Source organism: Trichosurus vulpecula, chromosome 3, assembly GCF_011100635.1.
Source record: "Trichosurus vulpecula isolate mTriVul1 chromosome 3, mTriVul1.pri, whole genome shotgun sequence".
Classification (NCBI taxonomy): Eukaryota; Metazoa; Chordata; class Mammalia; order Diprotodontia; family Phalangeridae; genus Trichosurus; species Trichosurus vulpecula.
Genome location: NC_050575.1, coordinates 249,900,863 through 249,928,267, shown reverse-complemented (window position 1 = coordinate 249,928,267; position 27,405 = coordinate 249,900,863). Strand labels below are relative to the sequence as shown.

General features: G+C 36.8%; 1 protein-coding gene across 1 annotated transcript in view; it reads right to left on the bottom strand.

Moving 5' to 3' along the window:
• The window catches only part of DLGAP2 (DLG associated protein 2), a 201,989-nt gene that overhangs the window by 5,410 nt on the left and 169,174 nt on the right, over positions 1–27,405 (bottom strand). Inside the window, exons 6-9 of the mRNA XM_036751925.1 lie at positions 26,123–26,208; positions 23,380–23,795; positions 7,995–8,086; positions 1,262–1,414 (exon numbers count right to left, since the gene is read on the bottom strand). Of these exons, the coding sequence (XP_036607820.1) occupies positions 1,262–1,414; positions 7,995–8,086; positions 23,380–23,795; positions 26,123–26,208 (747 nt within the window). The remainder of the gene's footprint in view (positions 1–1,261; positions 1,415–7,994; positions 8,087–23,379; positions 23,796–26,122; positions 26,209–27,405) is intronic.

Sequence of the window (27,405 nt, the reverse complement as noted above, 5' to 3'; positions counted from 1 at the left end):
TACCTTAAAGGAAGAAATTAAATCACATGGGTAAATTCTAATTGAATTCACCATTATAAAATGCAATATTCTATTGCCTGTTACATGGCGAAACAGGTTGCATGTACTGCCCTACCTTTTACCTCCATGTCTACCCACCCTACTTTAGAATGAAACAGAATGTTTGAGACAAAGAGCAGTGCCAATCTGAACTGGATGTGGATTTTCAACAACTAATCAATCAAACGCAATCATCATTTATTATGTACCTACCATGTATAAGGCATTGTGCTAGGTACTGGGGGTGCAAAGACACAATAAAAACAGTCCATACCTCAAGGAGCTTACATTCTACTGGGTGGGGCTGTGGGGGGGAGACTGTAACATGTACACAGATAAATCAACTAAGAAAGCAGTTTTAAAAAGTAGGGAGCACTACAACTGGGGTAATCAGGAAGAGCCCTTGGAGGAGGTGGAACCTGAGCAATACTTGGCAGAAAGCAGGGAACCTTAGAAGTGGAGAGGAGGAAGATTTAGGAGATGCAGACTTAGAGTGCAGATTTAGGAGATGGCAGGGAGATACGAGATGGAACAAGGTATATGGGGAACAGCAAGTGGGATGGTTAGGCAGAAACAGAGAGTGCTTGAAGGGGATTAGCATGAAACAAGACTAGAAAGGGAGTAGGAGCCAGACTGTAGAGAGCCTTAAGTGCCAGGATGAGGATTTTCTATTTTATCCTAGAGGTAAGAGAGAACCAAGGAAGATTTTTAAGTAGGAGAATGATATTGTCAGATCTGTGTTTTGGGGTTTTGGGTAGGGAGGATGGATTAGAAAGAAAACAAAAACAGAACCAAGGAGGCCAATTAGGAGGCTAAGGTCAAGGTCCAATCATAAAATGTTTCACTGGAAAAATCGCCTTAATGTGTCAAAAAGAAAACTTTTGATGCAATTCTTTCATTGGATGGAGTCAATTTTTACCTAAAGAAATGAACACTTTTGCTTATTTTCAAGGACTAATTCCTTTCCATGATGTTTATTTGCAGTTGTGCATGTATGACCACAGAGCACCCATGTCTTATAAGCCACTAATTGAGGGATGACTTCAATTCCTACTTCTACTTCTATCACAAAAGAAAAGTTTGTGCTGGATTGCTAATGAAAGGCTGGGAAAGACTTCGTAATGTGGAATTTCAAATGGATCATTTCTGCAATTGGATTAAACACTAGGAGGTTGTTGAACAAGGGTTTACATGGAAACCATACAGAGTTGGGGGTAATTACCTTTCTTTCAGGGGATTCTATTAGCTTCCATTCATTGAGCTTCAGTTGGTGAAGTTCATCAAACTTCATGCTGACATCTTCAATCGAGAGCTGCAATAAGTCCCAAAATCCTGCCAGGTCTTGGGAAGTAGGCCTTGGCATAGCACTGGGATCCTAACATAAACAGAAGAGAAAACATCAATAAACTCAAACTGAAAAATTCTTCTTTGCCTGCTGGGTTCAGGATACAGATGGGAAGTTTGATTCTTTCCAAGGTATCCTTGTTAAGTTCAATTTTTATGTTTTAAGTAAAAAATCCAGTAGTTGAGATATATAATGATTCATTAAGTGTCTATTGTGAATCTATAAGGTATCTTCCAGTGACTCTGGGCAAGTCACTTAACCTCTCTGAGCCTCAAGTTTCTTCATCTGTAAAATCAGGATAATAATACAGTATTGTTGTAAGGATCAAATAATAAAACATATATAGTACTTTGCCAACTTTAAAATGCCAAATAAATGTTATTTATGTTATTAGTATTTATTATTATTATCCTAATGGGCAGCCAGGTGTCTCAGTGGATAGAGTGTTGGGAATGCAGTCAGGAAGACTCGTCTTCCTGAGTTCAAATACAGCCTCATTAGCTGTGTGACCCTGGACAAGTCACTTAACCCTGTTTATCTCAGTTTCCTCATCTGTAAAATGAGTTAGAGAAGGAATGACAAGCCACTCCAGTATCTTTGCCAAGAAAAGCCCCAAAAAGGGGTCACAAAGAGTTGAACATGACTAAAAATGACTAAATGACAACAATTATCCTAACAGATTTTGTAGCTGGTACTAGTAAGTTGTTCTAAAAATGAAAAAAAAAATGTGCCATTTTATAAACAATTTTGATTTAAATGCTTTTCTTAGAAACCATGAGAATGCTGTTAGGTATGTCCTTTTTTGGTGGGGTGGGTGAGGAGAAAATCAAGCATTTATTGCCAACTATATCACCAGGAACTATGCTAAGCATTTTATAAATATCATACCCTTAGCCACCCTGTGAGGTAGGTGCTATTCTGATCCCATACGCACAAGGACTGAGGCAGACAGAGGTTTAAATGCCTTGCCCAGGGTCACACAGCTAGTAAGTATCTGAGGCAAGAGTTGAACTCAGACTGACTCCCCCTGACTCTACCCTTCACTTAAAGTTTCTGAGCTTTATCTGTATAATGAGACTATTGAACTAGCTCTCCAAATCTCTTTCAATTACAGAATTCAATGGTTCAATGAATGAATGGATAAACTGTCATTTATAAAACGTTTACTATATATGCCAGGGACTTTGCTGAGCAATGGGAACAAAAACACAAGGCCACAAGATAGTCCCTGTCTTCACAGAGTTTACATTTGAATGGGAGAAGACTACATAGAAGGGGGAGAGTTCCTCATCCATGAGGCTCTACAGTGATCTGGGGTTGAATACAACCAGCAAGACATCATGCATGAACACTAGTCTCTGGATGACTTAATTATCTATAGGGAATCCCTCTATAACTTGAATCCTGGTCTGGTTCTCCTCCATAATAGTGGTGAACATGTTTGGTAAGCATCTATGTCTCCCTTTTTATGCCTCATTGGATATTAATGATCAGAAGGTTGAACAAAATTCTCTCATTTCTTGTAGCTTTTATCAAATCTTGAATAATTTTGCTGTTTGTACAGTAGATGTTTTGTTGAAAGAAATCCTTTAAGGAGACATTTTGCTCTACCAAAGAATTTTTTAAAAAATAGTCAACAAACCATAAGGACAGCGGGATTTTATTTTCTACATTTTTAGCTAATTGTCATGGTGATGATATATTCTACTATGGAATATCAGAAATTCTGGCCATTCCTATTAGTAAGCTCATTTAGAATATGTTTAATGCCTATGTAGATTATTATCATAAAAAGAAAACTTTGTATAGAAGGGAAAATAGGTATATAGGTTGATCACTAATGTCTTCTTTTTTTTGGGAGGGGGCAGAATGGGTATAAATGAGGTTGGAGATTCTTATCAATACTTTTGGTATCTTGTCCTTCTGTAGATACTGTGAATTGATTCATCACAATTTTGTCACTCCCATGATATATCTCCTATCCTTAGTTTAATCCAACTACTTTTCCTTTTTTTTTGTTCTCTTTGGTGTCATTTCTGCCTTTTCTATAAGCACATCTAGGACTGTGAGGTTAGAGTCCACATTCAGGGGTTCCTTGATGACAAAAACATTTTATTATAAAAGTATTTGATCTTTTCTTGTCTTTTGTTGTCTGTCTTCTATTTTCATCCTTAAATGTTCTCAGGATGACTTTACTTAGCTAAGACACCTCAATAAACTTTCTTGAATCTGAATTTACCATCCATTGCTTTTCACTTTTATGAAGCAATCTGGCTCATAATATTCCATCATCTTTCTTCATAAAATTCTATATTTAAGTTTATATTTTAAGCTGTTGATGCTTTTGGCTACCATATCTCCCTGCTTGGCAGGTAATTCAAGTGTTTGCTTACTAAGATACTTTTTTTGCTACATCTTCTTGCTATGGCAATCCATTAACATTCATTAGACCTTGACATGAAATTTTTGTAGTGTATATCTGTGTTCTATCTTTTGTCCGTATCCCATTTTTTCCATAGAAAATGAGTGGTTTAGACAGGTCTAGATGGGGTTGTTTTAGTTGTATATCATAGCCTTCTCTCATTTTTATTCTTCTAGCTTTGTACTAATTTTAATATTTTCTCTAAAAGGTTAGTGGTCATGGACTTCTGACTCCTACATAAGTAACAAGCCATTTCATATCTGTTGATATATAATAAATTTCATTTTTAAAGTGTGATTTAGTGTCTTACCATATCCAGTACCTTTCATTCATTTTAGAAGTATTTCTGATGAATAAATATGAGGCATCTGTGTAATTTACTGGACAAGTCCTTGCCCTCTCTTGTTCCTTATTCCTGATTTGTATTTTCCTGCAATTTTCTTGTTTCACTCCTCTATTTCAACCTTTGTAGTAATATCACCGAGTACCAAAATATAGATGAGTTAATTTGAAGGGTCTTATAGAGTTAGTTTCCTTTACTTCTTTATCATTTATACCATATAGTGCACAAACTGCAATTATGCCCATGGTGGTCTTTTTACAAATACATATGACTCAGTTGGTTACCTAAGTATACTGCTTTAAATAAAGTAAAATATGAGTTTGCTGTTCATATGGAACTTCTTAGTGTGCATGATTCAAATCAATTCCAAACAATTTATTGTGGTTGTGTTAGCATTGCTAGGAAAAAGGGAAGAAGATTAAAAAAAAGATTCTTCATGGAGTTTATAACATAATTGCATCATATACAGCTGAATTATAAGTTCTGTCAACTATGAAGCTCATAGGATAAGACCCATTGTATGTGTGTGTGTGTGTGTGTGTGTGTGTGACTATAACTTTCAGGACAATTACTCCTATTTCATGTCTGAAAATAATTTCCTCACACTTTCTAGATAGTGGAAAGCTTGTTCTATTTACTTTAGCCACTAGAGGGCAACCTTTTTCTACTAAATTTTGCTAAACAGGTCCTGGCATTGTAGAGTGTTAGAAGGGTAATTCCAACTTGAACTTTACTGAGACATCTGAATTTTATAAACCTTATCAGAATTTATTCCTAAGCTTTTTTCCTTCCTTGTATCTAGCTTGGAATCCGTCTCTGCTTATAATGAACAAAAGAAAACAAAACACAAAACCAAACTTCAAACACTGGTAATTAGAACCATGCACTGAGAAAGATCAAGAAATAAGGTATGTTTCAGCTATATTAATAGCTAACATTTATGTAATACTAGAAGGCTTGCAAAGCGCCTTCTCTCTCTTTATATAGGTGAAGTAGGTGTCATTATTATCCCCATTTTAAATATAAGGAAACTGAAGCTCACGGAGGTTAGGATTAGGGTTGGTTTTGCCAAGGGTCCCTCAGCTGGTAAGTGCCAGAGGCACCATTTGAACTTAGACCTTCCAGTCTCCAAGTCCAGTTACTCCATCCACAGAGGCACTAGCCATAACACAAAGGGCTCAGGGTAACCATGAGGAAAAAATATCTGAACTAAGGAAACTGAAATTTGGGAATGTGTTTCTAAGACGGGATCTGGAATTCAGTTCAATCCAACAAACATTTATAAAGCACCTACTCTGAATACAGCACTGGTACTAGGCTGCATTTAGAACTAAGCTCAAGTTTTATCTCACTTGATTGATTTTAGTATGGTCTGAACTAGAATACTGAATAGAGTTGACAAAGTCTCTTCTCTAGCCTTCAGGATTCTTTTATCCATAGAACCTCGGAGACTTCATTTAGTTCAGCCTCTATTGGATTCAGGAATGCCTTGAGAATATCCTTAACAGGTTATCATGTAGCCTTTGCTGGAAGACTTCTACCAATGGGGTAATTCTCTATCTATCATGAATACATAGATCTAGACCAGAAAGAGACAGTTTGTTGTTGTTTAATTGTTTAGTTGTGTCTGACTTTTCCTGACCCCGTAGACCATGCTGTTTGTGAGGTTGGAGTGGTTTTCCATTTTCTTCTTCAGGGGATTAAGTGGCTTGCCCCGGGTCACACAGCTAGTTAAGTGTTTGACGTTGGATTTGAACTCAGGTCTTCCCAACTCCAGGCCCAGCACTCTATCCACTTATCCACTTAGCTGAAAGGGAACTTAGTCTAGTTCACTCCTCTCATTTTACAGATAAGAAAATTGAAACCAAGACAGGTTAAATGATTTGCATATAGTAATAGAGATTGTGAATAGCCAAGTTAGGACTTGAACCCAAATCAAGGCAACCAATCCATTTCTGTCATGGATCCAAAATATGTTTCCCTATGATTCCCACCACTATCTTAGTTCTACCCTCTAGGGCCACACAGAGTAAATTTATTTTTTCCAAGCCTAGACTTGGAACATGTAATTAAAAAACTTATTGTTGTTCCATTGTGTCTGACTCTTTGTGACCCCATTTGTTTTTTTGGGTTTTTTTCTGGCAAAGATCCTAGAGTGGTTTGCCATTTCCTTCTCTACCTCATTTTATATATGGGGAAGTTGAGGCAAATTGAGTTAAGTGACTTGCCCAGAATCGTACAGCTAGTAGGGTCTGAGGCTAGATTTTAACTCAGAAAGATGAGTCTTCCTGATCCCAAGCCCAGTATTCTATCCACTGTGCTACCTAGCTGCCCTAATTAAAACAGTACCTCAGTGGTAAATATGAAGTATGTAAAAGGAATATGGTCATATTTTTTCCTTCCAGAATTACTTGGTGATATAATGATTCATTTTCTGAACAAGTTGCTCTCAGGAGGTTAATCATTTGGATAAGGATGACATCTGGGGTCTGACATTTTTTAAAATCTTATTTTAGTGTTCACATGTCCTGTGTATCTGAGCCATCACCACCTGACTGAAGTTCCCAGAGGACAGGGTCCTTTTTATATAGTGTATCATGCCAGCACTTTAAGAAATACTATTTTAAGTAGAAGAATGCTTATCCCAAGTCATTTCATTCCCTTCTTACAAAGTACCAATATTATTATCCTGGCTAAACGGCATTCTTTCTAAAATTTTACATCTTGGCTTGCAAATTAGATAGAGATACGTGTTATTGCCTTAAGTAAGTTGTTCATGGGGTCAGAGGTGTGTTAAGTTATCACCTTCTGGGGGATTCTTTTCAGTATCAGATGTAATAACACAGCAAATCACTGTGGTTGGTTCATAGCCTGTAGGGACAAATTTCTGGATGGTCTCCTGAGAAGGTATATGGAATCCTTTCTCCTTCTTAAAGGCCTAAGCTTAAGTACAATTGCCAGCAGTTATTGATGGAATTTTCTCACCTCTGTCTACTTGACTTTGTAAATATTAATATATGTGTATATTTTCAACATTTTTAATCCCTTCCTTGGGCAGATATGGTATTTATGCCTACCTCTCCCAAACTCCACCCCCTGCCCCCCAAGAAAAAATAATGTTTCAGGAATTTCTGTGGTAAGCATGGAAAGAAGCCAGAAGCAGAGTAAATAATCAAATATTTTAGAACTCTCAGTAGAAAAAAAATTAATACTAACAATGATATGTAGTCCAACATTTGTGAAAGGTTTCAAAAGCGTTCTGATATGCAATTTCTGATTCAAATGCTTAGGGACTCATGGCAATGGAGAACTGTAATTTTAATAGGCTCCATATTAAATATCTATCTTCTTAATTATTTATTAATTTTAGTAAATATTATTAAATATCTTCTAGGCTTTGTTTTTGAACTACTAGAGGGGAGTATCTTTGTTTTTTTCTATAACATATTTTTTATAGTTAAAAGGATATTCTAATGTATGTAGAGGCATTAAACCAAAGCTATAATAATTTAGACATAGCATTTAGGCAACTGTGAGGTATCATTAATATCAACTGACACATATTTATAAATAAATATATCAAATAACAGAATTGAGAAAATACATTTATATAAAATTATACATGATTATATAAAATACTTTTATATGTAATCATAAATACATTTATCTATAATATTGTGTAGAAGTTTTGGATAGAAGAGGGGGAGTATGGTGTAGTGGATATTGAAATGGTAATGGGGGGAAAGATTCTAAAAGAAGGAATACAAAGTAAGAATGAAAATAAAGCATAAATGCCCAGCTTAAGTTTTCTGTGGCCAATCAATGTTACCTAAATATTGACTTACCAAATTTTGCTGACAAAGCCAATAAAATTGCTGGAACTTCTGAGACATGAGGAGCTGAGCACTTCCAACTGCACTCCTGATTTTACCTAGAACTGAAGGAAGAGGCCATTATTTAACATGATTTTTAAAATGTTGCTGATTAAGTAAAAAAAAAAATGTAGAAGTACTGAAAGGGACTGTGCCTTGGGACCCCTATAGATCTATAGATTCTCAGGGGCCTCAGTAAAGAGGCCTCAAGTAAAGAGACAAGCATGGATAAACATCACTGATCAGAGGACCAGGGTTCCAATCTTGTTTTACCCTTCTTATCTTGGGGAACTTGGACAAGTTAATTCATCTTTCTGGGCCTCAGTTTCCTTATCTGTAAACTGAGGGGTTTGGAACAGATGGTTTCTAAGATCCTTTCTACCTCTGGATACTATGAAACCCATTATAAAGATAAGGAAACTGAGGCTTATAAAAGCAAAGTGATTTGCTCAAGTTCACACAGCTAGTAAGAAACAGAGCCAGGATGCATACCCAGGTTGCCTGACTCCATATCCAATGCTCTTTCTGTAACATCACACTGATTCCTGATGGAATTTTTTTCTTTTTTATTCTTTTTTTTTCTTTTTGGAGGGGGCAAGGCAGGGCAATTGGAGTCAAGTGACTTGCCCAAGGTCACACAGCCAGTGAATGTGTCACGTGTCTCAGGCAGGATTTGAATTCAGGTCCTCCTGACTTCTGGGCTGGTGCTCTACTCACTGTGCCACCTAGCTACCCCCCCCGTTTTTTATTCTTTAGGACTCCTTATAAAGTAGAAAAAAAATTATAAGAACTATTCTTCCAACTCCTGGCAAAGATTTAGTTTAGGAAAATAATAGAAACCTCAGGAATTTTTCATTGCTTGTAAAAGCTTTTAGCTCTGGATTCAAATGGGATACAACATTATTCTAGGGAAAAGAAGAACGTATGGGAAAGTGCCTTAGTAAAGGACTTAATATTTCTGTCTTTCAGCTATTGTTATCCAATTCCATTAGAATGCCACTACTTTATATCAGGTTTATTTGTTTTTTTAAAAGACCTTCACAAAGTGATCCTTGTAACAGTCTGGTAAATTGTGCAGAACAGGTAGTATTATTCCCATTTTACTCATAAAGAAACCAAGACTCATAGAAGTCATGTGAGTTGCTTAGGGTAGTATAGCCAGCTAATTACAAAATGAGTAAAAAAGGCTCATGTCTCAAGATTTCCAGCATGAAGCAGAGGATAGAGTACTTGGTTTAGAGTCGGGGAGACTTACCTCTAGGTAGATGTTAATATTCAAGTCACGCTACCTTGCTGAGGCTTGGGCAGAGTTGTGCATTAGATCTGGAGTCAGAAAGATCTGAGTTAAAATCTGGCCTCACATACTTACTAGCTGTGTGACCTTGGGCAAGTCACTTAACTTCTCTTTGCCTTAGTTTCCTTGATACTTAAATACGTAGCATGGCTAAAAATATATTATCTACCTTGCTGGGTTATTGTAATGCTTAAATGAGATAATATCTGTAATAAGTGCCTAGCGCAGGGCCTGGCACATCTAAGGTACTATATAAACATTAATGATCACAGTTATCATTAATTTATAAATAGGTGGTATCCTATATAAGTGGAGAGAGCTCCCAAGCTGATGAAGCTATGTTGTCATGATACATTAACTCCTTCCACTGGACCGCATATGACACCAACCTATATCTTTGAAATCCCCTCAATAGTATCTTCAGGAAACCATTGCCACAGGAGGATTATTAGACAATCTATGTGTTCTATTTATACTTTATTTCTGTATTACATTTCCGGATTATGTTATGAGTAAGGATGCCATTAGTTTAATGAAGAACAAAGAATTATTTAAATGTCCAAACTATTGTTATGATATATATGTATGGATATACACACATAAATACTATTTGAAATATATGTTTTAGCAATATTAGTATGAGAGATAAAATAAATTAAGTGTATAGATGGATGTCCTCAAGATAAATTAAAAGCAGTTTTTCCCTTCTGGCCCCAGTGTGAGTGATGATATGGTCTCTAAGTTCATGGTAGCTTAAAAAATATTTCCTTGAGATAGCTTTCTGAATTTTTACTTAAAACATGCTTCTGTTCATGCAGACGTTCCATTTTAGTTAAGAAGCATTGGTCTGAAACTTTAGTGGCTGTCAGAGTACACACTTTGAAAAGCCATTAAGGAACCTTGGGAGTGGATGCTTCATCTCTGCAGTTGTGTCTGGGCTAGTTGCATAACATCTGGCTAGTTGTACAGCTGGTCTTGCTTCAGCCTTGCCCCAAGGCTTGCAGTTCAGTGAAGCTCTGCAGTCACTTTGGTGCTTTTGTATTTTAAGCATAAATTAGGAAAGAAGATATTCTTCTTTTTACATTTGATCCTGGAGGTACTAGGGAGCCACTGTGGTATATTAAGTAGGGAACACCATGGTCAGACCTGTGCTTGAGGAACATCTCTTTGGTAGCTGGTAGAGGATGGATTGGAGTGAGGAGAGACTTGAGGTTGGAAAATTCATTACCAGGTCCACTGGGTACTGGGTTGTTTCTACCTATGTATTTTCCTTGATCTTTATGTCCCTCCCTTTTGGGATTGAATGGATGCTAGGAAGAGATGCTCATTTACTCTTTCAGCCTGGAGTAGAGTGAGGTTGGCATTATTTCCAGGTCTGGCGGGATCCCCAGCTTCTGCTAAAACTATAGTGATTTCCTGCATGTGGCTTCCCAGATTACCTCCTCTGGCTCTGGAACAAATTATATTCCATGCAGCTACCCTGACCTTCCTTTCTACTGCACTGGCCTACTGACCCTAGGTCAAGAAAGCGATTATCTAAATGACTCCCTGGATTCCTTCTCTGGTCTTTTGGCTACCTTGAACTGACTTTGCAGACATCTCCTTTGCCCTTTTCTTAGAGATCTCTATAGCACCAGATCCTTGGTCTGCTCTCATCTTTGAAATAGTTCTTTCCTGGTCCATTTGCCTAAGAAGATTTTTAACTGGTTATTAAGAATAATTCTGTTCTTCAGTGTGATTCTGCTTTGAACTTAGTGTCCTTTGCTAGCATCCTATTCCAGTTTATTGAGTAGCCACATGACCTCAATGGCAAATGCCATCTTTCTCAAGATCCTATATACATGGTATGTACTCCTTGTCTTTTCCATTTTCAAACACCTCTGCCCTCTTTTACCCACTAAGTTCTTGTACCTTGTCTGAGGGATGATTCCAGCTCTCATCTCATTTGCAGAGTAGGGATGATATGCGTCCTAATGCCAATGAATGGTCAGCCCCCTGGTAATCAGCTCTGCCCCCTTCCCCAGGTTCTCAGACTCCGAGTGCTGGAATCATATAATAATATGCCTTTAAGAGTTGAAGGGATCTTAGTAATCATCAGTCCAAAGCCTTAATTTTACCAAAGAGGGAACTGAGGTTCAGAGAAGGGAAGTAACTTGCTTAAGGTCGCAAAGTCAGTGGCAGAGATGGCACTAGACCCTGTCTCTCCTGACTTCTGTCCTGTACCCTGTTCTATTATATAATGATATTGTTCTGATATGTGAGACTAGGGAGGCAGAGGCACACAGGGCATATATGTGTGGGAAGGGCTGTCACCCAGTTTCGCTATCTATACATTCTTGCCCTCCTCTTCTCATTCTAGGTTAATTGCATTACTTTCAGCAAACACACAAACTCTGTCTCATTTCCTCTGACCCTCCAGCCCCATTAACCATTTTCTCTTTGTTTTTGTCTGACAACTTTACTCAGGTCAGATACCTGCCAGGGCAGTAGTCTTCCAGAATACTATCCTTATACATTCATAAGACCAACATACCTTACTTGTATATTTTAATAAGACAAAAAAATTCACTCAGATGATTTCCTCCAAGGGAAAAGAAGAAGCATCTCTCTCTTAACTTTCAAATCTAAGTCTAATGTAGGGCTTATCCAAGATAGCCTATAATTTCTAATATCAACCTTGTGACAACTGAACCCATATTAATGCTGTCTTGTCTTATTTTCTCTCTTCCTCTGTACTAAAAGGGTCCAGTACCTGCTTTTCAAAGGACTAGTCTTGCCCAAGGTCACACAGTAACCTAACCAGGATTAGAACCCAGGTCCTGTGACTCCGAATCTAGTACCCTTTCTTCTATACCATGCTATTTTCCAAGCTGTTTTTAAGTGTTCTAAAATCTAAATTCAAGCTTTTGTTTGTACTAAATACACAAAAAGGTTGGAAAATGTTCATATAAACCAATGGGAAGGATTATCTCTGTGCACATGATGAGAAATGATTGAAGGATCTAGAGATGTTTAGCCTGAAGGAGGGAGAATCAGGAGGTACCTGGGAGCCAAGGGCTCAGAAGGGCTATTCTATGAAAGAAATATTAGATTTATTTAGAGCTGTTCTAGAAAGCAAAACTAGGGCAAAGGAGGAAGTTACTAGAAGGAAGAATTTGGTTTGATATAAGAGTTTTCTAACATTTTGAGTTGCTCATAAATCTGGAAGAACTGGAAAGAACATCAGAAGTTATATAGTCCAGCACTTTCACTTTATAGGTGAGAAAATTGAGGTACTGAGAAATGTAACGTACCTTTTATGTTCCTGACACTGTACTAATTTACACTGTACCAATTTTACTTACAATTAGTACCTCATTTGATCCTTACAACAATGTTATTTTATCCTCATTTTGTCAATGAGGAAACTGAGGCAAACAGGTTAAATGTCTTTCTTAGGATCAGTAGTGTCCGAGGCCAGATTTGAACTCAGGTCTTCCTAACTTCAGGCTCTGTGTTCTATCCACTGTGCTGCCTTTTATCAGTCATGGTTCTGTATTGTCAGTTAATTATCACTGTTCATTCCCACCTCCATTAACATGCTTATAACATGCTAGGGGTAGGATGTGGAGGTGTACTAAAAATCCAGGCTAGTTCAGTACCTCTACCAAAATGCTGTATTAGCTCCTTTCACCTTAGTCAGCAATAATAGGAAATCACTGTTGATTTCTGCTCTAGACTTGCACCAAGGACTCAGCTAATTAATTCCCAAATATCTATTTAGCTTCTGATTTTTATTACTCTGATGTCACATGTAAAAGAGAAACAGTCTCTGTTCTCAAGAAACTGACATTCTTCTGAGGTGGAAGGAGAGAAATATGTTGATTTATAGGTATATGCACACTATATATGAGACATTTTTTTCCTAGTGGGAATGAACTAGGGCTGGGAGAAAGGGAGGAGGTCAGGAAACTTCTCATATATAAGGTGATACTTATGCTGAGACCTGAAAGAAACTAGAGATTGTAAGAGAAGAAGGTGAAGAGTGAATATGCTGCTGACATGAGGGGAGATGGGAGATGGGTGTTGTGAATGAATAACAACAAGAATGTCAGTATGGCTAGATCACAGAGAGTATAAAGCAGACCATGTGTAGTAAGGCTGGAAAGGTAAGTTGGGTCCAGGTTGTAAAAAGTCTTGAATGTAAACAAATCAGGATAAACTTGATCTTAGAGATGGTAAGGTAACACCAGAGTTTATTTAGTAGGAGAATGACATGGTCAGGCCTGTACTTTAGTCAAATCACTTTGGTTCTTACGTAAGAGTAGAGAGAGACTTGAAATAGAGAAACTAATTAGGATGGTATTGCAATAGTCCAGGTGAGAGATCAGAGATTATCCAAACTCAGTTTCCATATCTGTAAAATGAAGGGTTCAGACTATTGATCAATCAATAAACATTTATTAAGTGCTTGCTAGGTAGTAGACACTGTTCTGCTAAGCACTGGGGATTTAAAAAAAGGAAAAAAAGACAGTTCCTGCCCTCAAGGACCTTACAAATCTAATGGGGGAGACAATACATAAACAAATATATGCAAACCAAGCTATGTACAGGATAAATAGCAAATAATTAACAGAGGGAAGGCACTAGAATTAAGAGGGGATGGGGAAAGCTTCCAGTAAAAGATGTGATTTTAGATGGGACTTAAAAGAAGCCAGGAAAGTTAGTCAGAATAGAGGAGGGAGAGAGTTCCAGGCATAGAAGACAGTCAGAAAAAATCCTGTGGCCAAGAGATGGAGTGTCTTGTTCATCCTTGGAGGCCATTGACACTGGATTGAAGAGTACGTGTTGAGGAGTATATAAGGAGCCTGGAAAGGTAGGAGGGGGCTAGAATATGAAGGGCTTTGAATGTCAAACAGAGCATTTTATATTTGACTTGGGAGGCAAAGGGACCTATTGTGTGACATGGTTGGATCTGTGCTTTAGGAAAATCATTTTCATAGCTAAATGGAGGATAGATTAGAAAGGGAAGAGACTTGAGGCAGGCAGACCCACCAGCAAGTTATTGCAGCAGCCCAGGCATGAAGTGATGAGGGCCTGAATTAGGGGGTAGCAGTGTCAGAGGAGGGAAGGGGGCATATTTGAGAGAAGTTACAATGGTGAAATTGGCAGGCTTTGGTAACAGCTTGGCTATGGAGGGTGAGAGAGCGAAGAGTCCAGGATGACATCTAAGTTGTGAATCTGGGGGGCTGGGAGAATAGCATTGCCCTCTGCAGTAATAGGGAAGGTAGGAGGTAGGGAGAGGGCTTAGTGGGAAAGATAATGAGTTCAGTTTTGGGCATATTAAGTTTAGAATGTCTATTGGACATCCAGTATGAAAGACAGTTGGAGATGTGAGATTGAAAGTTGGCAGAGAGATTGGGTCAGGATTGGTAGATTTGAGAATCATCAGCAGAGAATTGGTAATTAGATCCATGGGAAATGATGAGAAGTAGTATAGAGGGAGAAGAGAAGAGGGCCGAGGACCAACCCTTGGTTCGGCTAGAAGGAGTGATCTGGAAGAAGATCCAGCAAAGGAGACAGAGTTGGAGCAGTCAGATAAGTAGGAGGAGAAAGTAGTGTCCTGAAAATCTGGAGAGAAGACAGTCGTTAGTCGTGTCAAAGGCCACAGAGAAGTCAAAGAGAAAGAGGATAGAAAAGACCATTGGATTTGGCAACTAAGAGATCCTTTAATAACTGGAGAGAGCAGTTTCAGTGGAATGATAAGGTTGGAAGCCAGATTGTAAAAGGTTAGGAAGAGAGTGGAAGGAGAAAAAGTGGGAGGTACCTATTGTAGATGGCCTTTTTGAGTTTAGCTACAAAGAGAAGAAAGGCTATAGGATGATAGTTAGCCGGGATCAAGTGAGGATTATTCTTTTTCCCTTAGAATGGAGGAGACAAGGGCATATTTATAGGCAGTAGACAGGGAGAGATTGAAAATAAGTGAAAGAGTGGGAATGATGGAGGTGACAATCTGTTGGAAGAGATGGGATGGAATGGGATCACTTGAACAAGTAGAGGGTTTAGCCTTGGTAAGGAGTAAGGCCACTTCACGATGTGAAATAGGAGTGAAGGAGGAGATAACGGTAGAAGGCATCCTAATCATTAGAGAAAAGTAAGAGGGGAGAAGAGGGAGTTCACAGCAATAGTCAAGAGGGTAGGGGTAGGGAAAGCTATGGAAGGTCTGGGAAGGGAGGAAAAGGTTTGAGAGAGGGGAGTTGTGAGGTAATAAAAGAGGTATAGTAGGATTGCCTAGCAGCAATTAGGGCCCAGTTGAAGGTGTGTAACATAAATCTGTAGTGGACCCAATCAGAACAGTTGCATGATTTTCTCCATGTTCATTCAGCAGTATCTATGCAGGAGTGAAGTTGGCAAATGGTGGGAGTGATCCAAGGCTAAGGTTTGGACTAACCTTTGAGATCCCTTCCAGGTCCTGTAATGGGGGTGAGAGCCTTAATGATGTTGATGGCCATGTGGTTAGAGAGGAAGGGACACAGATAAGAGATGAGGGGGAGGTAGAAACAACAAGTCTAGAGACTGATGGATATATGAAATGAGAATGAGGAGTTGAGGATAATATCAGAGTTGTGAACCTGAGTGACTAGAAGGATAGTAATGATAGTGCAGGAGAGGGGTGGTTTTGGTAGGAATATAATGATTTCTATTTGGGGCATGTTGTATTTGAGATGTTTTCAGAATATCCTGTTCAAAATGACAGTTGTTGGTGTGGAAGTGGAATTGACAGTTGAATCCATGTGAACAGGTGAAATTTATAACTGAGAGCATAGTGAGAGAAGAAAAGGTCCAGGACAGAGCCTTGAGGTACATTCACTGTTCTTTGGGGGTGGGGTGAGGTGGGGGGAACGTTATATGGCTGATGACCCAGCAAAAGAAACTGTGAAAAAGTATGATTAGACAGATAAGAGGAGTGCCAACAGAAAATAGTACTGTGAAAATCCAAAGAGGAGAGAGCCACTCCATATTAGCATGAATCCATACTCAGATAATTGAGATATTCACAAGTCTATAAATAGTACTATAAGTTGTTTGAGGTCCTATGAAGACAATACAATAGAATCACTTATTGTCCATGTGGGAATTAGTTGGATTACCAATTGAATGGGAAGATAGCAAAAACATATATTTAGATACTGGGTTTACTAAATCATCTCTGGGATCCCTTGCAGGTAAGAAATTCTATGATAAAATTATTGTAAGTAACTTCTGTAATGTCACACGGGCAGTAAATATCCAAGCTGAGATCCAGGTTATCTTGTCTAAATCCAGTGCTCTTTTTACTATACCATATTGTCTCTCAAATTTTGCTACCTAAGATAGAGCACTATGATGATCATCTCACCAGAGTAAAGATTACCTTTTGATTCCTTCACAGAGCACGCCTATTTGTAAATCCCAAATAACATGCATGATTTATGAACAAGTTTAAGGAGAGGCTTGTTCTAATCAACTTATCAGGAAAGAAATATACTGTTGTAATTAATGAATACATTTCCCTTTTCTAGAATGCATACTGCCTTAAACTATAATTAAAGAAGTCAATCAGTTTCAGAGAATTGGAAGTTTTAATCCCCACTATTCATATTCCTCTTAAATGGAATTCAAATAAAGTATTAATATAAAGTACTTCAATTTATAATCTTTAGCACTGCATTAATAGGCGGGCAATATCTTGATATCATTTTAGTGGACTAGAGAGTAATTATGAATAGTATAGATTGGATATTGCTTTAAAGATGATAAATGTTAAAGAGCATCTCTACTGATGTGGTTGTTAATAGCAAAAGGCTTTTGCTATTCCTTGAATGATAATGACCTTGACTGATACCTACAGTGTAAATAGCTTCCTATAATTGCAAGGAATTTAAAGCAAAAATTCAATTTATTCCTTTCTACTGTACAGCCCTAATTTTGCCTCATTTTAGACAACTATCCTTTCAAGAAGTGAAGACAAGAACTGATGCTAATCAGAATAAAAAAATCTAAAGAACAAATTTAACTCTTACTGTTGATCTGTAAAGCCACCTGATTAACCTATCCAGCTACTATAACTTCTCCCACCTTTTCAGCAAATTCCAATTTGACCTGGATTTGCTGTGAAATTTCACAGAAATATCTGTATTCTCAAGATTTCTAAGGGAATTATATCATATATGCTATTATATATATTATATACACTATTTGATTTGCCCTTTGAATAACTATCACTTTTTCAGGGCAGGAATTGTTTAGGATTGATCTCTTATTATGGACTTTTTTTTACCATCACTGTATTATGCTAAACTTTTTTCAGTATCATTTGGTGGCCTGAAAGAGTGAACATAATCCTTTAGGATCCCATCCTACTACCAGGGAAGAGTCTGTTCCACTATCGAGTTGTTGCTCAGTTTCCTGAGGAATACTTTAATTTGATTCTTCCTTCTTTCCTTTCTTTCTTTCTTTCTTTCTTTCTTTCTTTCTTTCTTTCTTTCTTTCTTTCTTTCTTTCTTTCTTTTTCTTTCTTCCTTCCTTCCTTCCTTCCTTCCTTCCTTCCTTCCTTCCTTCCTTCCTTCCTTCCTTCCTTCCTTCCTTCCTTCCTTCCTTCCTTCTTTCCTTCCTTCCTTCTTTCTCCTCCCTCTCCTTCTTTCTTTCTTTCTTACATTCTTTTCTTTCTCTTTATTTTTTCTTTCTCTCTTTTTTATTTCTTTTTCTCTTTCTTTCTTTCCATTTTTCTGTGAATACTGGTTTTGGTCTCTGCTTCTCAGTTTCATAATTTGTTGCTGTGAACAAGGCTAGTCCTAGCCAAAACTGTGAAGGTAGAGATGTTTGTGGAGACCTTTGCATCTCCTCATTATTATGTACCTACCTACTGTGTGTGTGTGTGTGTGTGTGTGTGTGTGTATGTGTGTGTGTGTGTGTGTGTGTGTGAGAGAGAGAGAGAGAGAGAGAGAGAGAGAGAGAGAGAGAGAGAGAGAGAGAGAGAGAGAGAGAGAGAGAGAGAGAGAGAGAGAGAGAGAGAGAGAGAGAGAGAGAAATTAGGTTTCTGCTTGGAAAGAAATTGTGTTTATGAAAAGGAAAGTTTATAGATATATTTTTTAGACCAATTGCTGTATATTTTGCCCAGGGTGTAAGTGTCCACTCATGGCCTGATCTCATTATGGATCAGCACAGAAACTTTGTCTTGCTCCATTTCTGAACTCTATTGATTCATCTCTCCACAGGCAGAGCCCCTCTTTTCTATGGGCTCACTGAATTGGTGCTAGACTCAGTGGAGATGCCTGACAGCTTCAGCCTTATTGCAACTCAGAACATCTGCACTCAAGTGATCTACCAGCCTCACCTACCCCAGAAGCAGGCTTTACAGGTATGTGTCAATATGCCCAGAAAAAGGAAGTTTGAAAAGATTCTTAGTTTATAATTTGTGATTTATTCCCTAAAAGGTCAAGAAAAAATTAGGAAAGCCTCTAGCACATTGAGTAAATTTTTTAATAGGAAGATATGAACAAGAGTTTCATAGGATGGGGAGGCATGGATGGGTTCTGAGCTTCATAGCTGGAGGGAACTCCCATATCAAGATCACAGATCTATTTGAGTATTCAGTTCTCATTTAATAAAACATTTAATTTATAGTTTCATGCACTCTAGAGATGCATGGCATATATAATATTGTCTAGACTATAACCATATTTTACAAATGAGGAAACTGAGTCCCAGAGAGTTTAGGTGATTTGTTCAAGGTCACAAAGCTAGTAAGCAGCAAATACAGGATTCACACTCAGTTCTTCTGATGCTAGATCCATTGTTGGATCTCCTTCATGCTCTCTGGAGCTATAACTTTAGTTTACTTTTTTGTCTTGAAAAGTTTCTAAATCAATAGCTCTGTACTTAATTTTGGCTAAAATTTTCCTTTATTTGAAAATAATCATTACACAGTTTCAGGTATCTGGATCTGATTAACAGTATACTAATTTCCTTTGCACACATGCTTGTGGACAAGAATCTCTTTTGACATATTTGGCCATATTTAGTTATAATTTCAAGTCTATTATAATTACCATGAAGTGTCCCATTCAGTTAATGTGGGGTTTGAAGGCTAAATTTCTAATCTCTAAATTGAAAACTACTGATTATATTAAGGAACCAAAGCAACAAGAGGGGATTTGATTCTTCTTAAGTGATTTTTAAGTTTAGTGTGTACTTAGTAAATGTGAAAAAAATATAAAATTAACATTATTTTTGTCTATGTGGTACAGTTTGTATGACTTAAATCTGGTCTTTTTAATTAAAAATACATCCTGGAATTTTCCTATGTTCTGGTTATTTGAGACTACTAGTAAGAGTGAATGCCTCTATTCATTCCAGCACACAATTTCATATCCAGTCATTAAAAATAATTGAGACATCTTATATAGCCATTGTTAGATGAGTAGCATTGGTAGAACATTATGTTGCAGAAGAATCTGTCTCCTTGTAATGTCCTCTCAGTGGTATATATTTTCCAAATATGTTAGTTTGTCTAAGACACACACAATATTCATTGGCCAACTTAGTAGCTAGCACCAGATGGAAATGGGACAGAAAAAAACAACTCCAACAAAAGAATTATTGCTTCTCAAAAAAGCAAATTAACAACCCACCCAGAGAAGATCTGCTTCTCTCTCTCTCTGTCTCTCTCTCTGTCTCTGTCTCTCTCTCTGTATCTGTTTGTCTGTCTTTCTCTCTCTTTCCCCTCAGTACATGTACAGAGAGAGATGTCTATGTCTACATATACATATATATGTATATATTTATTTTAAAAGGCCAGGGGGAAAGGAATGTATCTTTTGTCAACCACTCAAAAACTAGAGCACAGGAGAGAGGCCCATTTTGAATTATGTGTCTTTCTCTCAACATTGCATATCATTTAGCTAAAAAGCTTTGCTGACACACACACATAAAGTTTTGCTATTATTTAAATACACAAAACTATATACGCATATGTATACACATATGGGATCTCCCTATACCAGTGACAGGGTAGTGTACACACACACACACACACACACACACACACACACACACACACTATTGCGGGGAGACATTAGGCTCTTAGAGCTGGAGACGACTTTGGAGATGATCTAATACAACTCTCTCCTCTTACACATACAGAAACTAAGGTTCAAATTGGTTCAGTGACCTGTCCAAGGTCATGTTAAGTTAGGTAGTAGCAGACTTGGGATTTGAAGCCAGAGACCATAAGTTCAAATATGAGGAACTCATCATCAAACTATGTCATCATATTAAGTTAAGAAGTAGGAAAGTAAGTGTAATCAGTACTAACCCCAAGATGTGTTCTGAAAATCATTCTTTAAAATTTAGGTTTTTATAAAATCCTTATTTTCTTCTAATTTATGCATTTTTCCCTAAAAGAAGAGGGCAACTATAAGTTTGGTTAATTGAATCTTCTTGTTAGTTAACTTCAGGGTGATGGAAATTTTATGTCATATCTATTTTTAAGTGATAAGAGATATATTGATAAATATCTTAGATTTTAAGGTTAGAAAATTCAATACCTAAAAAACTCTGATTTAAAAAAATTGCCCAAGTAGACAATTGGAATAATAATAAAGATAAAACCTCATGTCATGTACAAAACATCTATTAGCAGCAAAATACACTAATTGTTTTCAAACAAAAAGAAATATAAATTAAGTGTTTTAAATAATATGCATGATTTCTATGTTACCTAAATACAGGTAATGATAGTTCTAAAATTGTTTGCCTAAAAGCATCACTATTGCAAGACAGAGAAACTTAATTATCATAGTACTTTCTGTAAATTAGTTTCACCCTCTCTCATTTCTAAGGTTATCTCCAAACATTCTTACTTAAGAAACAGTGAGGGAAAAACAGATCATGGCTTATAAATAAATACCCAGACCTTTGATTAGTTTCTAAAAGACTCTGAAACAAAACACCAGGCAGAGTTCACAGACATGACTGAAACTGACAACTTAAATCCTCATTTTCTACCAACTATACAATTTAATGCATTGGTGTTGCTTTATTTTTATAATGGAGATTATAGAATCCACGGAATAATAAAAATTATCATAATAAGTTTATATGTATATTAAAAATTGGAAAATGGTATGCAAGTGCTTAAAAAAAACATTATCTTCATAAAAAGACAGGAAGTCTCTTCTTTAAATTCACCTCACCTAGATGATACGTGTAAATGCATGCTATTTAGAAAACAAATGTTACTTTAAAATTCATTAGACCCTTATAAAAATGTTTGTGCATATCATCCAAATGAGGTTTAAATGCTTTACCATGGCAACAACAGTTCCCAGATACTAAGCATCTGCTGTCTACTCACAGAAAGAGTAAGTGGAGTTGGATGACCAAGAGACGAATATGTAAAGACAGTGTATAAATGGCTTTAGGTCCAATATTTTCCTCTCCTTTTATCTTAAGAATACAAATCTTGGGAGAGGAATATGAAATAGATGTTGTAGCAAAAATACGCATAAGAATAAAGGAGTTAAACACTTTCTCTAATCTCTTGGTTCCCAAGGCCTTGTGCTCTGTATGCAAGAAGGTAAAAATGTAGGGCTGTTATATAAGACTTCATTTTGACTCCTTCATTTCTAGGTTGCAGAAATTGCATATAATCACAGATACCTAGAAAACGTGATACTAACATGTTCTGAAGTAGATTAGTTAGACTTCAAAGACTCAGAATCTGAAGTGATCTATCGATGGGGGTGGAGCACATAGTCTTTTGGTATGCTTTGGGCTAAGAAAAAGAATTAATGAAATTTTTTTTTAAAAACTAAGACTATTGATTTTCAAATGCACAAATGAGTAGAATAGACTAGCTAGCATTTATATAGTGCTTTGAGATTTGCAAAATGCTTTACAAATGTCATTTCATTTTGTGTTCACAAAAACCCTGTGAGGTAGATACATGATTATTCTCATTTTACAGATGAGGCAACTGAGGCAGTAGAGGTTAAGTGATTTGTGAGGACAACATATCTGAAGCTGGGTTTGGATTCAGGTCTTCTTGACTCCAGGTCCTATTCAATGGACCACCTAGCTATGATCTGTGTTATTTTAGTAGGGGCAGATGTTAACCTTAAATATTAGATAATAAATCCAGTCCATGAACAGAGAAATATCATTGTTAAAAACTGACAAATAATAATTGATAAAGGATGAATTTTGAAAAGTAATGGGAAGGTAATCTTTTTCTGGAAAACAAGTGGTCAAAATAAACGTCAATATGAATTTCTACATGATGAAGCTTTAACCTAATTTAAGCCTATAAAAATTCTGAAGGTATTTAGAGCATTCAGGCTGTGTTGACATGATGTCAAAATATTTGGTCAAACTAATCATTTGTATCATGTATTCCATCAAAAAACAGCCAAACTGCCTGTCTATTGTTGATTGTATAGTTGATTGAATTTTTTTTTTTTACTTTTCATTTGGTTGTTTTGGTTTCGTGCAGATAATCATAGGTTTCTTACTAGTCTTGTACCCTACAAATAAAAAAAATCAATATGTCCTGAATTACTTGCTTGTTAAAATTTAAGAGAACAGGTAAATCGATTGATCTTATAATCCTAGCAAAAAAATCCATAGGTTCATAAATTCGTAGATTTAGAGTTGCAAGGGACTGCAGAGGTCACCTTGTCCAACCCCTTCATTTTACAGATGAAGAGACTTTGTCCCAGAGAGGTTACATAAGAAGTAACAGTACAAGATTGAAATTTAGGTTATTTGGCTCCAAACTGCAAATCTAGCAGTCTATTTGCTGCACCACACTGTCTCCTTGGCCACATCCATTTATTTGCCCTAGAAAAATGGATACCAACCAACAGGTTGACTTTCTCTTAACTTAAGTCTCCTCCTCTTTCTTAGGAGGAAGAAGGACAATGTATAATATTATTATTTATGGACAGCTAAAAACTTTAAAGACCATGTTAAAGTAATTTTTTTCTTTTGTTTCCTTTAAGGAATGTTAATGTCAAAAATTGTAAGATGCCAAAATATCCTTACTTTCTTCAGACAGGTCATTTTCTTCTGCTTCTCTTTCCATCTCTTTACACCATCCTTCCATCCTCTTTGTCTCTGTGTGCAGTAGCTTCATAAACCATGTTCCATCCCGTCGACAAGGTGACATCCTGCCAGTTTCTACTGTCTCAATAGATGGCTCCAGCCAAGGGTCAGGTGGGGGAAGGTTTGAAGTGTCAACTGGGGTCCTATAATCTTCTCGGTAACTGAAAAGTCCTTGTGTCCGTACAGTTCTTACTGCGCCATATTGGGTAGGAGTGCTAGGTTCTGAATGTCGCTGAAATGATGAACCAAACTGAAGACCTTTGTCCTCCATAGTAATGTGTCCAGGAAAGCCCTCCAGTTCTAGGTCAGCCTGAACTGCAGCTGTTACACTATTCGAACGTTTAAACCGACCATGCCTGGAAAAGAAAAAGAAGGAGAAATGGCAGAAAGCCAAACTACTGTGCCATATTCCCTGGTCATTATAAGTGTGCGTAGTTCTGAACAAGAGTTCCTAAGTATTACAAAATGAATATGTCTATGCTCCAAAGACTTAACCCTGCATGAGTAAAGTTTATGTTTTTATCAATTGAATTTGCTCTGCTTAGACTCTTCTGATCAGTTTGATTCATGAGAGAAAAGTATGTCTCTCTAGTACTCTAATTGCTAAGCATGCTTAAATCTCACTTTCTTAACTAGGATGTATATTTTTTAAAAAGCCTACTAAATAGTACTGGGAAAAATAATACGAGAATCGAACTACTGCTTGTTCTTTCATTTCAGATACCCACCTTTCAACTAGAAATAAGTAAAGAGTTTATTGAATTTCCTTTATATGGAAATAATGTGAAGGATTTTAAATACAAAAATGGTGATGAACTAGAAAGGAGCTTTGAAGTCATCTGTACCTCCCTCTGGGGGAGCTAGGTGGCACAGTGAATAGAGTGCTGGGCCTGAAATCAGGAAGACCTGAATTCAAGTCTGATCTCAGACACTTGCCAACCATGTGACCCTGGGCAATTCACTTAACCTCTCTTTGCCTTAATCCACCAGAGAAGGAAATGGCAAATCCCTCCAGTGTCTTTGCCAAGAAAACATCATGGACTGTATTGATGTGCTGTGGTCCACAGGGTCAAGAAGATTTGGACATGACTGAACAATAACATTAACACACCAACCTCCTTATTTTGTAGATAGGGAAACTGAGGCTTGCAGAAGTTAAGTGATCTTCCTAATGTCACTTAGAAATAAATCATAAAGTCAAAATTCAAAACCAAGCCCTTTGACTTCATATCCAATGCTCTTTCTACTATACCACATAGCCTCTGATGCCTTAAAGTATGATTGGCTCACACTATATTTTGTCAACAACAAACATCATTCTTAGTATACATTTCTCCTACAGCCCATTGACTTCAGCATGGTGATCAAAGAATTAATTAGTTTGTGAAAAAAAAGCATTCTGACTCTCTATTCCTGCAAATAATTTTAAGCCTTTTCATTGCAGTTATTTTGAGTGAAAGATGTTTTCCCATGCAGATGCAGAAGTGACTTGTGGGAAATGGATTGAAATTGAATCTTAGATAAACATGTAGCAGACATCATTGATCATGTCTTCAGTACTCTGAGTGTACATGTAGGAAAGGGACTCAATGTGTGCGTGTGTGTGTGTGTGTGTGTGTGTGTGTGTTTTAGTGCACCCACAATTTAGTGCTAGAGTGAAGCACTGACTTCACACAAGTGGCTCCACAAAGGATTAACAGCTATGGGTGCATCTGCTTAACTTGCAGGCCAGGTTTGCCTTTGCTTGCTCATGTAAAGGCAAAGGGCTTGACAATGAGCCATTTACAGGTATTGAATACAACATGCTTAATTTTTCTAGGGGTGAAAGGTGAGCATTTGTTTAAGTGACCTAATGAAAAAGTATTTGGAAATCTATTGATTTGTAGGCTTTGTAATAGAAATCCTATAAGGTGGGAATACACACAGGGATTATAGAAATCATAAACAAATTCAGTACAAAAACTAATTTAGGGGATTATCTAGTTTAATCTTTTCATTTTACAGATGAAGAATGAAGCTTAAAAAGGTTAAATGCCTTGGTTTAGGTTATAGAGCTGGTAAATGGTAGACCCAGGAGAATCCACCATGAGTAGGAATGGATACTAATTTATCCATTACTTTTTGATTTTCAAGATTTATTCTTTCTCTTTGTATTTTATATAAAACAACATTTATCTTGATATTTTCTTTTTAAAAGTATATGCTAACCTTTTACTTTCCTCTAACATGCTAAATATATCACCATATTGAATATATTTTGGATTGTATCTTTACATACTGTTATATAAAACTGCTGACTGATTTGGGTTTGGGCTTCTTTTCAGCTCTAATTCCTTCTCATTTGACAATGTCAAGCATGAATATTTCCAGTATCAATGGGCTCTTGTCCTGTCCCTTCTCTTTGGCTAGAGGACTTTGGCATATAGAATTGTCAGTCCCTTGACTTTCAAGAATGTTAAATTATCTTGGGAAGAATAATTTCCTTGTCTCCTGAAGAAACAGTAATTGGGCAAGGGCAAATGTTAAGTCATACTTGAATGGTATAAATTGTGTAGCATAAATATCAAAACAGCACGAATTATTGATGGTCACTGTGATCTAGAGGCTTACAAATAGGTTCGTAACAAATAGCTCTTGTTTCAGAAACATAACATAGTTTGGTTTTGTTTTTTGGTCGAGTTACCGTTTTTCATCTTCTACTTGCACTCCAACAGAGTGATATTCCCGTAGGCTTCTGCTCTCTGTATCAGAATCAGTTGCTGTTTCCACCTAATTCAATACAAAAGATGTGAATGTAGAACTGAACATGAAAAAGCTAATTTTTTGTTCATTTATTGTAATTAATTATATATTCATTTAATTAACTCAGTGAAGCACTTGACCCAATAAAATCACACAAAAAGAAAAATTTCCACTCACATGGGTATAATAATTTTGCTCCTGTGTTTCACAAAATTTTACATAACCATTTTAGCCCTATAATTCTGTCTTTTAAATATATGCAAATGAAATTACTCGGTTCAGTACAATCAAGAAGAGGCTTTGTTTGAATTGCATTATTATAGGAACCCATTATACAGTTTTTTTAATAATATGAGTGCCAAAATCTCTTAGTATGTTCTAAGATGATAGGGGTCATATACAGGGTGTGAACAACATGTGCTAATAGTATGTAACTGAAGTGTAATTAATAATAACCAATATGTGATTTGATTAGCTTCTACGGACATAAACAAAAACACTTTATTAAATATCCTAAAGTATTATCTCTGTATGTAATACATAAATATGAGATATATCCATACAATCTGCATATATGTGAGATATATACATGTATGTAATGTATTCACATGTATATACTTATGAGATGCATCCACACACATTTATACATATGCATAGGTATATATACATGTGTATATGGATGGATCTAATCTATATGTATATATATATATATGTACATATTTGTAAATACATAGAATTCAGGAGTGGAGAACCTGCTGCCTCAAGACCATATATGGCCCTCTAGGTCCTCAAGTGTGGCCCTTTGACTGAATCCAAACTTCACAGAACAAATCCCCTTAATAAAAAGATTTATTCTATAAAACTTGAACTCAGTCAAAAGGCTGCATCCAGGGACTTAGAAGGCCACATGTGGTCTCAAAGCCACAGATTCCCCATCCCTGACATATGCATCTCACATTTCCTTTGCTAAGAGTATACTATCCATCAGATATTCAATGGCCAATCGTGAGAGAATCAGGGTCAATCATCAGAGCTGTGACTGTTAAAACAAATACAGAAACATTCTCATGATTATCACCAGTGTGCCTTTATCACATAAAGAAATGCACTCTATGACTAATAGACAAGTCAGTTACACTCTAAGAATCAGTTTTCTCATCTGTAAATTGGAGACAATGTTATCTATTTCACTTATCCCAAAGGGTTTATAATAGGTCATATGAG